The 15,400-nt window shown below is 36.7% G+C and overlaps 1 protein-coding gene across 6 annotated transcripts in view; it reads right to left on the bottom strand.

Moving 5' to 3' along the window:
• Positions 1 to 15,400, bottom strand: part of L3MBTL3 (L3MBTL histone methyl-lysine binding protein 3) — an 87,274-nt gene that overhangs the window by 14,955 nt on the left and 56,919 nt on the right. For all 6 annotated transcript variants that reach the window (XM_035538892.2, XM_035538894.2, XM_050709922.1 and 3 more), the window contains 4 exons: positions 15,065 to 15,179; positions 9,900 to 10,002; positions 2,020 to 2,166; positions 290 to 460 (listed from right to left, as the gene is read on the bottom strand). In XM_035538892.2, the coding sequence (XP_035394785.1) occupies positions 290 to 460; positions 2,020 to 2,166; positions 9,900 to 10,002; positions 15,065 to 15,179 (536 nt within the window). The remainder of the gene's footprint in view (positions 1 to 289; positions 461 to 2,019; positions 2,167 to 9,899; positions 10,003 to 15,064; positions 15,180 to 15,400) is intronic.

Below are 15,400 nucleotides of genomic sequence, written 5' to 3'. Positions count from 1 at the left end.
ATTCTGAAACCTGAGAGCTAAAGAATTACTTCCAGTAATTCTTCTGTCTTGTAGTATTTTTCGTATCCTTTCTGATATGCATTACTTACTTCTTAAATACACTGTGACACTCCATTCCTCCCTGTTTCTAATAGAAAGAGTATTACTTTATTCTAATAAGAAAAACTTTCTTCTTCCTCCCGCTCCTTCCAAGAGCTCCATGGGTAAAATGCACTGCATTGTGTAGTAAGCTGCATTTTAAATTGACAGTCTCCAAACAACCCTCACTTTGGAAGGAACTTATAGTTACCTAGGTGGCTTCTTTTCTTTCACGTCACATAACAGGGGCAGCTTCTTGCAAGGAAATGTACTTTCTCCATCTTCCTGCTTAGTTGTTTCTGATACAGTTTTCCCAGATGATCGATTATGAACTGAAGATTTTGCACCTATGTGACCAGGGCTGGGACATTTCCTGTCACTGCTGAGAACAAATTATCAAAACGTTTAAAACTGAGAGAGTTATTCATTTTATTTTCTTTATGGATAAAGAATAAGTGTAATTTAAGAAATCTAAGTGTTTTTTTTTTGTGGTTGGTTAGTTGGTTTGATTTTGTTTTTAAGAAACACATGAATTTCTCAGTTGACAACAAATTAAAATCGCATACCTGGGACTTTCAAAAAATCACAATACCCTCTTTCTCATGAAGTCAGAGATAAAGCTTACAGACAATTCAACAGGAACAGAACTTGCCTAATGTTATTTTTGTTAATAAACTCCTCACTTCAAATTCTTGTAACACAAAAAAACTTTCAAATATATTTTCCTGCAACCCCAGTTCTCACAATATACAGCTATGCATTTAAGACCCTACAAAACATTATTCAAGCTGTCAATTGGGACAGTTAAAGAAGTAGCACTTAATACTGTCCCTATCACAGAGAACACTGGTGAAACTTTTACTGCCTTCACTGGGGCCTTATTTAGGCTAGCTGTCAGAGGGCAATTAGGTCACTTCAGATTTCTACAATCCTACACTTTCAAGAACAATTGAACCAGATAGTGCTCTGTGACAGCTGAATATTTTGTTTTTAAAGCATGAAGCTGAAACTGTTTCTGAGAATCTTATTTGAAACATCATCTATTGAAAATACGTGGTAATTACAGAGAAAACTTGGAAGAAATCTTCACTATACCCATTGACATTTTCATTAACGTGCCCCTTGTAAAAGGAATGAAAAGCTTCTCTTTTCCTTTTTAAATTCTCTACGTATCTATCTAACACAAAACAAGCACAGGAATCAGTGTCCACGATTTCTGATGGAAAATCATCATTTGAAGAGGCTCTTGGTACCACATCCATTTGTCTTTTCACAGTATTCCTGCAAGAAGCTTCAGCTACAGAGTTATCATTCTTGCAGAACTCACTCCCAGTAATTCAATTCTCCACTCCCACAATAATGACAGAATTTATAGTGGCTATTCAAAGAGCAACATTAATTTACAGTCACATCCATAAGGCCACCCCAGCAAACAACAGAAACACAAATAAGCAGCTATGGATGCCCCATTCCTGGAAGTGTTCAAGGCCAGGCTGGATGGGGCTTTGAGCAATCTGGTCTGGTGCGAGGTGCCCCTGCCCATAGCAGGGGGTTGGAAATGGATGGTCTTTAAGGTCCCTTCCAGTCCCAACCATTCTATGGTTCTATGATTCTATGAAATAAATCATTTTCTTCAGCGAAACCAACAGGCAAACAATCCATTTATTTCCAATTAATCACCTAGTAGCCTACATAGCTAGACTGAACGTGAAACTGAACTCTTGTTAAATCACACACAGTAAAATCAGTATCATTCTTTGACAGTTCAGTGACCTTTTCAATAAGCACTGATGAAACCATTCCTTCCCTGTAAATGAAAATGCAGAAAAATAGACACGCCTTCCTGAAACTATTCTGCCATTACACAACTACAGATTAAGCTGCAGAACACTGAAATAAAGCATTGCAGTTAGTCAGAGGCATGGTTCTGATCATAATTACTTGATTACAGGAGAGGGGGATCTTTCCCTTGCTTCCACTCTTCTGTTTCTCGGGGCAGGATTGGCTGCAGGCATCTCCCCACTCAGTCGATCAGGTAAGAGGCTTTCTTTGTTCAAGTTCATCTCGGAGTATGGGCAGCTGACTGCACTAGAAGTAGAAGAAACGTCCCCTTATTTCCAGTCACTTTACAGACTTCGCTCAGTTCAAATGAAATGACCTCAGAGACCAATTTTCTAGAAGTAGATGGAATCAATTCGCATAGAAAAGATTAGAAAAAATGCAACAAGTAGTCAGGCTTTAAAATGTTAATAAATACACTGATTGAAAACTTCAACCTGAATGCTTTTCATATTTCACTTCCACAGCAACTTGTGTAACACAAATTAGATTAATTTATATTACAGCGTACATTCTTGCAAACTGATTGATGAATGTTTAGTCTGCTCTCTCATTCCTCTAATGGTATTTTATATATAATATACAGGATGCCTTTGACTACCTCCATCTCACTCCCAATAACACAATTTTATTTCTATGGTTATTTTTTCCTGCAAAGGAGGATATTTTTATTATGCAGTGTCTACAAAGAGACTGCATTGCAAGGGCACAGTATGAGGTATGGCACACTTCCTCACTGCAGCAAATGCCCCATTTTTGCAACGGAGACTTTTACTCCACTAGAAGTGTACTTCTCACACACCTTCCTGTCATTCAGAGCTCCCCATTTCACTGCACTCCCGTTAATGAGATAATTTGACACAGTGCTTTGATAATGATTTGTAAATATTACTCTCACAAGTGTGAAAGTCATACCTCCCAACATCAGAAAACACGTATTTGCACAAGGTGTAGGAAAGGGAACAACAGCAACGCAGAACACACTGGACTGAACTCGGATTTTGTCTTTGATGTATACGTAAATGTATATTATGTATTTGGGATATTATGCCTGTGAGTATGTTGACTGACTAACCAGCTGAACATTGCATTGTGTTCTTCCAAAGATAATATAGCAAATTCTGAAAGATATATATGCCATGACAGTGAACAACAAAATACTGAGTTTGCAAATCTCTATTTAAGATAAACATGCTTTATTTGGGGTTAATGAGCTACTACACTAACTATAATCTAAAATGATGCTTTCCTACTCATCTGTATTATTACAAGGAATTCTATAATGTTAAAATGTTAAAAAAAAAAAAATAAAAAAAAATCTGAGGATTTTACTTGTTTTCTTTCAAGAATACAACTACCTGTCTTTCCATAAACCACTGCAATGTTTTATTTGTTTCACTGATTTCCAAACAGGACTGATATAAACAAGTCTACCTTGCCAGCAATATGCCTTGCCACCTCCAAATTACAAAAAATAAACAGAAAAACAACAGCTTTAATTATCATGTTCATTCTACAAAGCACAGCATAAAATAAAAGGCCTTTTATTCAAAATGTGCTGTACATCCTCCTTCTCCTTTACCCATGAAGCCTTGGATTCACAGTGAGCATAAATCAAGTCTTATCATGAGGTTGGTCCAATATTAGCAACCTAATTTTGGTCTTACCAACATAAACAAAAAGTTGGTGGCAATTTACATTTATCTCAGCACTAGCAGAAAAGGAGAAAATTTCTTAAGGTTACACAGGCCAAGTCAGTCAGTCCTTTCTGGGGTTATCAAAACAAGAGTGAAACAGAAAGTCTGATTTTTTTTTTTCAGATGGTTCATTTGAACAAGGCACTATCAACATTTTAAAAATCCTTGTATAGCTGTTCTGAACTTGAATTATGGAGGAAAACCATGTCAGCAGAATGTGATTTCTGCTTTTCTAATCAAGATCAGATCCCCACGTAATGCCATTCTAAGCAGATGGCGGTCTACCAACAGCTTGTGCTGTGTTTATAAGGGACACCCATCCATCCCCAGGTGACATAATGAAACACACCCAAGTGCCTTCTTCAAAGGAACTGGGTGATAGTCCCAGGACTTCCTCTGAGATAAAGGCACTGAAGTGTTTTGGCATGAAAACTTTCACACCAGAAGTTTATACAGCAGAATGAGCTATAGCCAAATGGGTGGCTGGACCCTAAAGCACTCCCCTTGAAAGAGGGTATTTTTTGTTTATGAATTTGTTTTAAAGACTTTGAGCAGCATATATAAAGAAAAAATTAACTTAGAGCATTTGACTTCTATTTCTAATTTCTCTTAAACAGAATTTAGCATTTCACTTTAGATTTGCTTATATACTTCTACTTACTTTTATTTTTGTACCTTCTATTTTATTTTTTTTAATCTGTTTCAGGACTAGCATCTGCCAGATGTCTTAAAAGAACTAAAAGCCAGGAACTGAAGCATGGGGAAGAAAAGAGGAAGACTAGGGAAGTGGGGAATTTGTTTTATATTCTTAATCCTTTATATTGCTGCATATATCACAATGACATCCTTTTTCCCTTTCAAATGAAGTACAAGCTGAAATATACAGGCTCCTATTTAGAAAACAGTTCAAGGAGCCAATGCCAATGGGATTTAAGTACTGGCTGTGACAAACTCATACCACTGTGACAAAATATACTTATGCGAAACTCAGCAATATAGTGGTCCATCTCAGTTCTGCTACCGCAGCAAGGTAAAGCATGTAATCTTCTTTTGACTTCCTGTGCTCACAGGGATGTTTTGAGGCTTAGCATTTTTAAGCGGTTAGAGGATGTTCCAAGGAAACACTAAACACAAACAAATTGGTATTTAACTTCAGGTATGTATTATTAAACAAGCCTTACATCACAATGAAATCTGACACTACAACTTCATCTCCAGCAGATCTTCTGTTTGCCAACATCATTAATATGTTTTAAAATAAAAAGTAAGCAGAAGCCTCAAAATTTAGTTCTTCATTGGAATTTACTTGTTTTGTTGTGCTTTTCCCTTTAGTAGTTTCCAGAAAAGCAGGTGCTGAATGAAAATTTCAGTCAACAGAATTTATAATATTATATATATGAAGTTTTAGAGCACTAAATTCAGATGAGTTTTTCTTTGCAATTAATCCTTCCAGTTGCTGTAACATGTTAAAAAAAACTCCATGACATTCCTTTGATGTTTCCGTTACTTGAGGCAACAAAAAGAACCCTCATGATTTCCACTGTCAGTTTTGTTTCAGCAAAACACAGCATGAATGAACCTGTGTAATGAATTAGGTGGCTTTAAATCAATCAGTACATCCTCCTGAATCTCAATGCCTCCAGCTTTCAGTTCAACATAACTTGTATGCTACAAAGACTAAAAAATTAGTCTTGTTACTCATGCATAATAGAAGTATTTGATTTATACATGACTAAGTTTTAGAGACAACTCATCTCAAGAGCTCAAAAGTCTTGATCATTAGGTTATTAAAAAAATAAATTAGGATTTTTAAGTCTTCTCTCAACTTAAACATGGATTTCCTCTCTATCTTTTGCTTTGCCCTAACACACTATTTGTCCCTTTCCAGAACTGTCCAGTGGATCAAATGTGTAGAGGTAGCATATCCCATTTGTGGTTATTCTGCAACTGCTCTTCAATCACTCGCAGGATATATCTCTATGTATAGCTTAACATATATCTTGCTTTTCAAAAGTTCAAGGGTAGTAGGATAAAACTGGGCCACTAATAGGGTGCTTGAAACGTAATTTTCTCCAGGTATCTGGAGATGCTCCAGTCTTCAAGACAGCACTATGCAAAGTTTCTGAAACACAGAACACAGTCTCAGCTACATATGATATTGCAAGGGAACTTAGGCCACCATTCTCCCTTATCCTAAAGAAGAAGAGTAAGGTGTTACTCTGGCAAAGGAAAGTTAATACTGAATTATTTTTTAATTATATATATTGTTAGCCTTTATGACTGCTTGGAAGATTTGGCAAACCTAGGTGAAACCAGAGACAGCTGTCCTGGTTTATCTGTACTGGTTGCAAATGTCACCAGTAGCAGTCCATGAAGCAACTTCTAGGTGCAGGTTATTGCCAAGCACTGTCAAGGGATGAGGTTGTACGGCATCTCCAGGAAAATTCACCTGGATTTGACTGAACTATCTTCCCTGATGGGTCAAACAAGTAGATTGGACTAACTGATAGGTTAGACTTTTTCTACAGGCTACACTCAGATGACTGCATCTGCTGGTGGCGATACGCGATCAGTAAGACATCTTCAGTAATAATGTGATGACAAATACCTGGGGGAAGTATTCTGTAGCCTCAATGCAAACTCAGTACTCCACTTGGTACTCCAGGACAGATCTGTACAATGCATGCTTTGCAAAGCAGAACAATCCTGAGAAGTATCATGTACTGTTTGACCTGTTGACTGCCCAAAAAGCACAGAAAGCAGCAGAGCAAACTGTGTTCTTACTTTTCACCTGTAGAACTTCTATCTGAGTTAAGTATTGCTAGCATTTTTATGAAATAGCTGTAAAATTATCCCTGAATATTGTCTCTTTTAATTAAGCAACGTTTTTATTTTGTGAGAATTATTTTGTGTGTGTGTTTTTTTTTTTTCTTTTCTTTCCTGGATTTTAACTAAATGATGTCTTTACTTCAGTTGACTTTATGAAAACATTTTTAACTATTCTGCAGAAAATGATATGTGTTCTCTATCACAATTTACAACATATGTTTATCATTGATGCATTCTTTTTTAGAAAAAGTTCCTTTAACAGTATAAATCTGAGTCTACAATAGCTTATAATCTATTTGTCTTGGGATAATAACCTTAACATGAAAGACAATGAAACCGGAGACTGGCATCAGTATCAGATGAGATTTATTTCAGCAGATGCTAAACAAATAGATGGAACATCCTGCTGAGCTGAGGCTTCCAGTGCTTCTGCACCACGGTTTTCTGAGAACATAGCCTCTATCACAGCACATTCAGTTCACTTCCACATAATGGATGTGAAGTTTCTGATAAAATGCTCTCCAAGCTTACATTTTGGTCCCTAAACATTTCAGCATATTGTTTATTTCTTGCCATATTTATTTGATGGTTGGAGCAGGCTTCTAGTTCATACAAGAAGTACAGAGTCACTAGTATGAAAGTGGTACCATGCAAATTTTAGCTTGTGTTCTTTAACAATGTTTATGCCATTAGTTATGAATTACAAATCTATATTTTTCCCCATTCTAACTGCTTGAAAACCATGACAATTAAGAACTGCTGGCTAAAGAATATTTGATCTCTAGTCATGGAGAGTTGACCCAAAACACTAATGTCCTGTTTACAACTGAGTGTTCTTCATTGCAGCTTGGACTTGAAAATTATTGCATGCATTAAACATCAGAAAGCATACAATTCACAATCTATCATAAATATGCAGGTAATCTGCATGATGCTACCAACTTACACACCAGTCTCAGTTTCAAGGGCCCAGCACAAAATCCTAGATCAAATGGTGATAGACAGCAAGTCCTTATTAACACTGACTTTTCCAAAAAGTAAATGCTTTAGCCCCACTACATAATTAATTACCAAGCCTTTCATCTGGTTCCTAAGAAACAAGCTCTCAAAATGCTTTCAGAACTATTTAGCATTTTAAATTATCATCTTTTCTGCACACAGGCATTTATGCTGTAGATAGATGTTGCACCTCATAACAAAAAAAGAAAAAAAAAAGAGATAAGCATGGTTAAATACATTTCAAGGCTGCCAAGATAAAAGAGCCAAGGGACTGCAACCTGATGTGGATAATTATACCAATTTCAAAATGTCTTTGTTAATTCAGGAAAAAAGTAATGGTACCATTGTAGATTTTGGGGGGTGACCTGGACCCTCAAATCTAGACTCCAGATAAACAACAAATTAATGTTTTTCCTCAGAAATGTTCAAGGAAAAAAAAAACTAATAAAGTTACAGAAAAGGTATTTATAGTGCTAATTTATTTTCTATTTAGCAGCAAATTTCTCTGTCTTATGATCAAAAAAATACCTTAGATTATATTTTTATCCCTTAGAACTATCAGTTAACATGTAAATAACAGGATTGCTAAGACTATAGTAAAAATAAAACACAATACATTGCCATGAGTTTATTACTTTTCTCAGTATTCAGTATGAGTAAGTATAATAACTTTAAATAGCATGGAAAAATCTAGTTATAAAAGCAAAGAATACATGAACTAACTAGACATACCTCTTACTCATCCTTTCCCTGTGAAACATTAGAAGTTTTAATGCCAAAGTTTATTTAGAGAGAAGCTCACAAATGAAAAACTTTTCTGACACATTCACATACAGTTTCTTTTCTTTTCTTTTTCTTTTAAGTTTCAGCCTTGGGCTGACTGGTTATGTTCACATGATTTTAAGTAATTGACATAGCACATGTTAAGGAAGATAATACCCTGAATTTGAAGTTATTGCTTTACACATCAAATGTATTAATAAATCATACAAGACTCAGTCTACTGGAATATGAAATAAAACAAGTTTCAGTTAAGCAACCAGGAACCTTTTTCAGCAACTCTAGAAAAAGAACAGGTACTTCTTAAGCACCGACTAGATTATTTAAGCCTACTGATTAAGATCAACAAAGCTTCTCAAAAGGGAAGGCAGAAAAAATGAAATAATAGTAATAAAAAAAAAGAACACAGACAGAAAAAGACAGAAGGAAAAAGGTGAGAATAATCTGCAAGACAGACATGGTCTGTATCATGACTGAAAGATCAACAACACAGTTCATACTGCAGCCAGTTTTTTTACCAGAGCTATCCTAGCCACATCCCTTCCTGTAGATAAAGATTGTTCTGCCTCCTAATACACAAACACAATGCCTCTGCTGTACATAGGAAAGAGCTTCTTACAAGAAAAGATGCCTTTTGCAAATTAAACTTGCATACATGCAGTGGATTTTGCTGGCAGTTATCTCTGTTAGGGATGAGTAATGACTTGAACCAGTGGTGATATGCTATCAAAACCTTGTAACCTAATTCTGGCCAGCAGGACATAATTCTGCCACCAAAAATACAAAAAAGATTGCAGTGCTCTCTCCTGAATCATGGTAATTTGATAATATTCTTGAAAACCATAAACAGATACATTAGCAAAGAACAATCGTCTAGCCATATGACAGCAGAAAGCACAAAATGACATGACATTAGAGGATTCTATGACTGTTTAATGGAAAAAAATCCAAGAAAATTTTTGGAAACTGATGTGCTAAAAGGTTATAGGATGCTATTTAAGATATTTAATTTCCAACATGTTGTATTAACTGTATTTCATGTACTGAAACATCCAGGATTCATCTCATATTGTAAATATTTTTAAAATAGTAGCATTTTGACTTAGTAAATATTCCCATTTATTCTGTCACTGTCTGTCCATGCCCTGATCCATTCTCCCATGCAGCTGTGCTCTTTGTGTCAACTCTCCTCCAGGAGAGCCTGGGATGTTCACATTTCTGTATTAAATTTCAGAAGGTGTTCAACAAAAGTATCTTCAGAAAAAAATAGGTATAAAAAGCAAGTTATTCAGGCTGTAATTTGGGAACATCAGTTGGAATTTTTCTTTTTTCTTTTCAGCATTTTTCCAATCCAACAAGCAAATCCTCACCCCTACCAACCGAGCAGAACAAAAACATCCAAGCCATAAAAAAAAAAAAAAAAAAAGCTGAATCTATCAATTGTGACAAAAACAATGTTTGACAAATCTTATCTTGGCATACCCTGGTGAAATGAAGTTACAGATTGCTAATGTTTATTTCAGCAGGCTCACCATGGCAACTGAAATCATTGCATATTTAGGTTTACAAAATTTAGTATTTTTTTCCAGCTTGGATCTGTTTTCTTGTGATCAGCAATTAGAAAAAAATGTGTGCACACATTACTAAATTGAATAAAATCAGTTTCACAGCACATACCTATGATGGCCGATATGTCTTGCTCTTTTAATGTGCCCAACTCCTTTACATCCTGCTGTGGGACACCCTCCATGCTCTAAAGCTTCCACTAACTCCAAGGGACCTGTATGTCAGGGGAAATTACATATGAAATTACAAAAGTTGTCTAGTTTTTAGAAGTTACATTAAATATGCAGGGATACTAGAGTATCATATTAAACATGAAGAAGAAATAAGTAAACAAAACTTAAAGTAATTAAAAATGCATTTTGCAAAAGCATGATGGAGATTCAAACAATCTATTCCACTGGAGAAATAAAATTACTCCGAGTAAGTTTCTACAGGAGAGCTGTATCTGTATAAAGAATGTAATTCTTAAAAGAACTGTAAGACTTCAAATTTATCTCCTATTAACTACCTGGTTGTTTTGCAAGAGCACAGACACTCCGTTGTTCTTGAAGACACGGAACTGTTCATAATGAGTACCGACCTCCATTTCTAGCTTGAATTTTCCAGTAAGCAAGAGATGAAAACACAGGCTGAAAATAATACTAAAAATACTATCACTTGTCACTTGAGAAAAAGAGACCAACACCCTCCTCACTGTAAACTTCTTTCAGGTAGTTATAGAAAGCAATAAGGTCTCCCCTCAAACTCTTCTTCTCCATGCCAAACAACCCCAATTCCCTCTGCCATTCCTCTTAAGTCTTGTTTTCTAGTCCCTTCACCAGCTTCGTTAGTCTCTGCACACACGTGAGCAACTCAACATCCTTCTTGTAGCAAGAGGCCCAAAACTGAACACAGTATTCATGGAATCACAGAATGGTCTGAGTTGGAAGGGACCTTAAAGACCATTTAATTCCAACCTCCCTGCCATGGACAGGGACACCTCCCTCTAGATCAGGTTGGAATGTGGTCTCACCACTACTGAGTACAGAGGGACCATCACTTCCCTAGTATTGAGGGCCAGGCTATTTCTGATGCATGCCAGGATGGGATTGGCCTTCTCAGCCACCCAGGCACACTATTGGCTTGTGTTCAACTGTCTGTCGACCAGAGTCCCCAGGTCCTTTTCTTCTGGGCAACTTCGCAGCTACTTTTCCCCAGGCCTATACCACAGCATGGAGTTGTTATGACCCACAGTCAGGACCTGTCACTTAGGCTTGTTGAATGTCATGTAACTGGATTCGGCCCATTGATCCAGCCTATCCAGACCCCTCTGCAGAGCACCTACTCTCAAGCAGATCCACAATCCCACCTAACTTGGTGTTGTCTACAAACTTACTGAGGGTGGATTCAATCCCCTCATCCAAATCACTGATAAAAATGTTAAATAAAATTGGTCCCAATACTGAGCCCTGGAGAACATCACTGGTGTCCAGCCTCCAAGTGGCTTGAACTCCATTCACTATGACTCTGAGCTTGGCTATTCTGCCAGTTCTTCACCCAGTGACCTGTACACCTGTCCAAACCTTTAGCAGCCAGTTTCTGCAGGAGAATACTCTGAGAGATGGTGTCAAATGCTTTACTAAAGTACAGGTAAACAGCATCTACTAAACCCTTCCCTCATCTACTAAGCAGGTCATCTTGTCATAGCAGACCAGGTTAGTAAGGCAGGACCTGCCCTTCATAAACCCATGCTGGCTGCTTCTGACCACTTGATTGTTCCATATGTGCCATGTGATGGCACTCAGGATTGATCTGCTTCATAACTTCCCTTATCTCCAAGGTCAAACTGACAGGCCTGTAATTGCCTGGATCCTCCTTCCTGTCCTTCTTGTATACTGCATATTCACTAACCTCCAGACAACTGGAACCTCCAGTTAGCCAGAACTGCTGGTAAATTATTGAAAATGGCTTGTTAAGCACTTTGCCAGCTCCTTCGGTACCCCTGGATGATTTCTGTCTGGTACCATAGACTTATGAACATTCAAAACATGTCCAGAAGTATTTTCAACAAATGCCACCTATGCTACTGTTACAACACTGTAACTACACCCAAGACCCAAGACTTCTATAGGCTTTAAATGGGTGTAATAGAATGTTATCTTTTCTACATTTATTCAAAATTGATGCCTATAACATACCAAGTTAGTGGACCCAGAGGAAGAGTTAACCTGCTATAATGGTTGTTGTGAAGGACAGTCCTGCCTCACAGTCCCATTACAGTTCTCTGAAGGGGTCAACAAGTATATGGTAATTCAAGATCATTGGGTTGTGACATACAGTTCCATGAAAACATCGACTCAGTGACCAGTAACAGTTAAGGAGGCAAATAAAATGAAAGGATTTACATTGTGAGTGACTACAGAACAATACAGGATGTCACTATTCTACTTTACCTATTGCTTTCTTAAATATTTCCTGCACATTTATCTGGTTGCTGTATCTCAGTATAGCAAAACTGACAATCTTTTTGTCCATGTTGACCTTCTCTCAACCCAGGTATGAAGTAGCCTCCTTACAAAGAATGACTAAGTAAGGTAAGACACTTCCAACCAGAAACAAAGTAGATAAACGGGAAAATTCTGGAAGAACGGGTAGGTTCAGACAACCAAGCTACCACATGTAGCTTGAAGATATGCAGTCTTGTCAATAATGAGACATAATGTGGTATCACATTTATGTGTTGCTTGTTTACTGGCAGACAGACTGATGACTGGATCAGTTGGGATCCTGTAGGAATAAGTGAAATTGGACAAAAAAAAAAAAAAAAGAAAAGAAAAAAGAAAAAAGCAGTATCCTTATTTGAAAATTCATCTTATCACTTATTGTAGAATTGGAAAATGCATCTGCTGAGTGTTCAAAAAATATTACAGTAACTTCTCCATTCTTATTTGTACATCCAGATACAAAGAATCTGAGCTTCTACAAGGAACTTCTTTAGGACTTGGCTTGTCAAGACAAACTGTCTCCAGATCTTCAAGAAAACTGACCCAGTAACTTGACCACCAAAGTATTCCTTCATACAGTCCAGTACTCCTTCATACAATTTTCATAGCAAGACAAAAAAGTTCTTCATATAATTCAGAAGTGCTCAAAATCAGGCAAGATAAAATTTAGGTTAAAGCTGGAAAAAAAGCTTTTTTTTTTTTTTCTTTTTCTTAAGGAGACAGTATTATATTAATTTTCCCATTTGCTTGTATCCAATGATAATGCTATGCACTCATTCTATGCACAACATAGAAAAAACATGTCCCAAAATACAGAAAAACTTACTGGAACAAAATCAAAACATCTAAATATAAAGTACTTTCCTCTGTTCTGTTGAATATCTACACTTGTGTGAACCCTTAAATAATAAACTCAGCTTCTCTTCAATTTTGTAAAAAAAAAAAAGAAAGCTGAATTTTTTGGTAAAGAGTCATTGAAGCATAAAAATAATGTAATTAGAAGGCATGTGCTAGAAACAAAATTTCCTTGGAAACAATATTAATATTCTTATGCTATTCTACATTCTATACTATATCGTACAGTAGTAACACAAAGTCATACTGTTGAAAGAATATAGTATTCAGTAATCATCCAAGTCTAATTTGGAAGAATGTATTATTCAGTAATCACCCAATTTTAATAGTATTCCTGCAGTGAACTACTCTTTTTCTATTTAAAGAATGGTTACTTCCCCTTCTGTCATATTGTCCATCTTCCTTTCTCTTACTAACCTAATATCAAAATATCACTTCCTACAATTGCATACTAGAAGAGATGAACAGCGGCTCCTCCTTTGTGACCATCTAAAGGAAACGACATATTCTATGTGAAGGACATCTGCAGTTTTGTTTCTTTTAACACCTCCAACAAAATTAAGTTATGTGTTTTACACTCCCACCTAGGTTAAAACAATTTTTCTTCAATCACAGGTAACAGAAATGTCACAAACATTTTTTTTTTTTGCTGTATGATAGAACTTTTATTTATGTGGCCACGTACTACTTTTTCCCTCTGGACTCTTCCTTCATTGAGTATACAGGATGCACATCCCAATTTAAGAAGCAGAGACGCAGCATCCTATTTTCCCCTCATTATTCACTTTGTGTTTTGGCACTTACGGCGCTCTATTCAGACTCTGCTTTGAAGGCAGAATGATTAACTTCCTAACAGGCAGTCATCACTGCACCACTGGAGTGCTCAGAAAACTAATGAATATACTCTGATCGCACTCTTGGTAGGAAACATTTCTTCTTGACATTTTAGAAATGCTGAACTGAGGTACAGAGATTTTCAGGTAATACATTCACACTTTTTGTGTGTGCCTTATCCCTGTTATTTTGCATTCAACTTTTCAAAGTACTTAGCGTTGTTCAGCATTTCTTATTTTCCAAGCACAGCTCTTTCGAATCTCAGTTACAGCTGTGAACACTCAGCACTTATGCAAACCATACCTCAGAGTCACAAGTCAAGTACCTATAATGTAAGCCCAGAAAAGAGCACTTGGTTAAAAATCATCTGTTCAAAAATTTGTCTAAAGTGTTTTCACTAACTCTATCTAGAAACACAGTGGCACAGGCTGGATTATCTTTACCACCAAAGTGTCTTCTCCCTGTAACCTCCAGTCTCATTAATGACAGACCTCCCACTTCTTCAACAAGCAAAGCAAAATCCACGGAGAGGGCAAGCTGATGAAGACAGTATTATTATTGGTACTATGCTTCTGTTTGATTCATCTTCAGCATGGGCAGCATTTTGTCTCTTTGCTCTGCTGAAGATGAAAAGAAAGGTAGCTAGTTTTGAGGATTTGACACAGCACTTGAAAGGAGCACCTTCTCAGTGCAGTCTGGACTCCTCTGTGCTAAAAGCACACTAAGTTTCAAGAGGACGTAGACAGAAGATTTTAAGAGTAATCCCCTGGCCCTACTGAAGTGCCACAGCATTCTCATCACTGGCTTCAAGAGGGTCTGGATTTCACACAACAGATCTTTATTAATGCTTCAGGTTTTGACTCTAGTTCTTATACACACAGACAAACATTGTATTTCGATTATAGTAAGGACCGGTAAAACTATCTATGAAAAAGTGATTAATTAGTGACATTTCAAATTATGTTGATTTTGCACTAAATGTCACATTTACTTTACTTTGCATATCCTAGTTGTTACTCTTCCTTGGACAACACTGGCAGAAAAAACATTAGCATGGTACACAGGCCTTTTAACGTCTCTACATTATAATGTGATTTCTCTTACTAAGTGGGGGTTGAAGAGGGTGTCCCGTTTTTGTACACCAGCCTGCAGGATGGATATCAGGGCTATCTACATCAGTCCAATAATCATAAATACTATCCCAGCCATCAAAATGGACCTAAAATTAAAAAAGAGAACAATGCATTTTAGATGAGAAAGATTGTCTATACAATCAGTTTCCCTGAGTAATCTCTAGAAATGCTAACTCTGTTAGACAAGTTAATTTAAGAAAATTATGGGTGTTACAGAGAAGATACATAGATATTAAATTCTGGACTCAGATACACTTTCAGTGAAGTAAAGAGAGAGGTGTCATTTGGTTATTTACCATGTCTTACA

The sequence above is a fragment of the Cygnus atratus genome, chromosome 3 (genome assembly GCF_013377495.2).
Source record: "Cygnus atratus isolate AKBS03 ecotype Queensland, Australia chromosome 3, CAtr_DNAZoo_HiC_assembly, whole genome shotgun sequence".
NCBI classification, from domain to species: Eukaryota; Metazoa; Chordata; class Aves; order Anseriformes; family Anatidae; genus Cygnus; species Cygnus atratus.
Note: the sequence above shows the minus strand (reverse complement) of the source record. Positions and strands in the feature narration are given on the sequence as shown.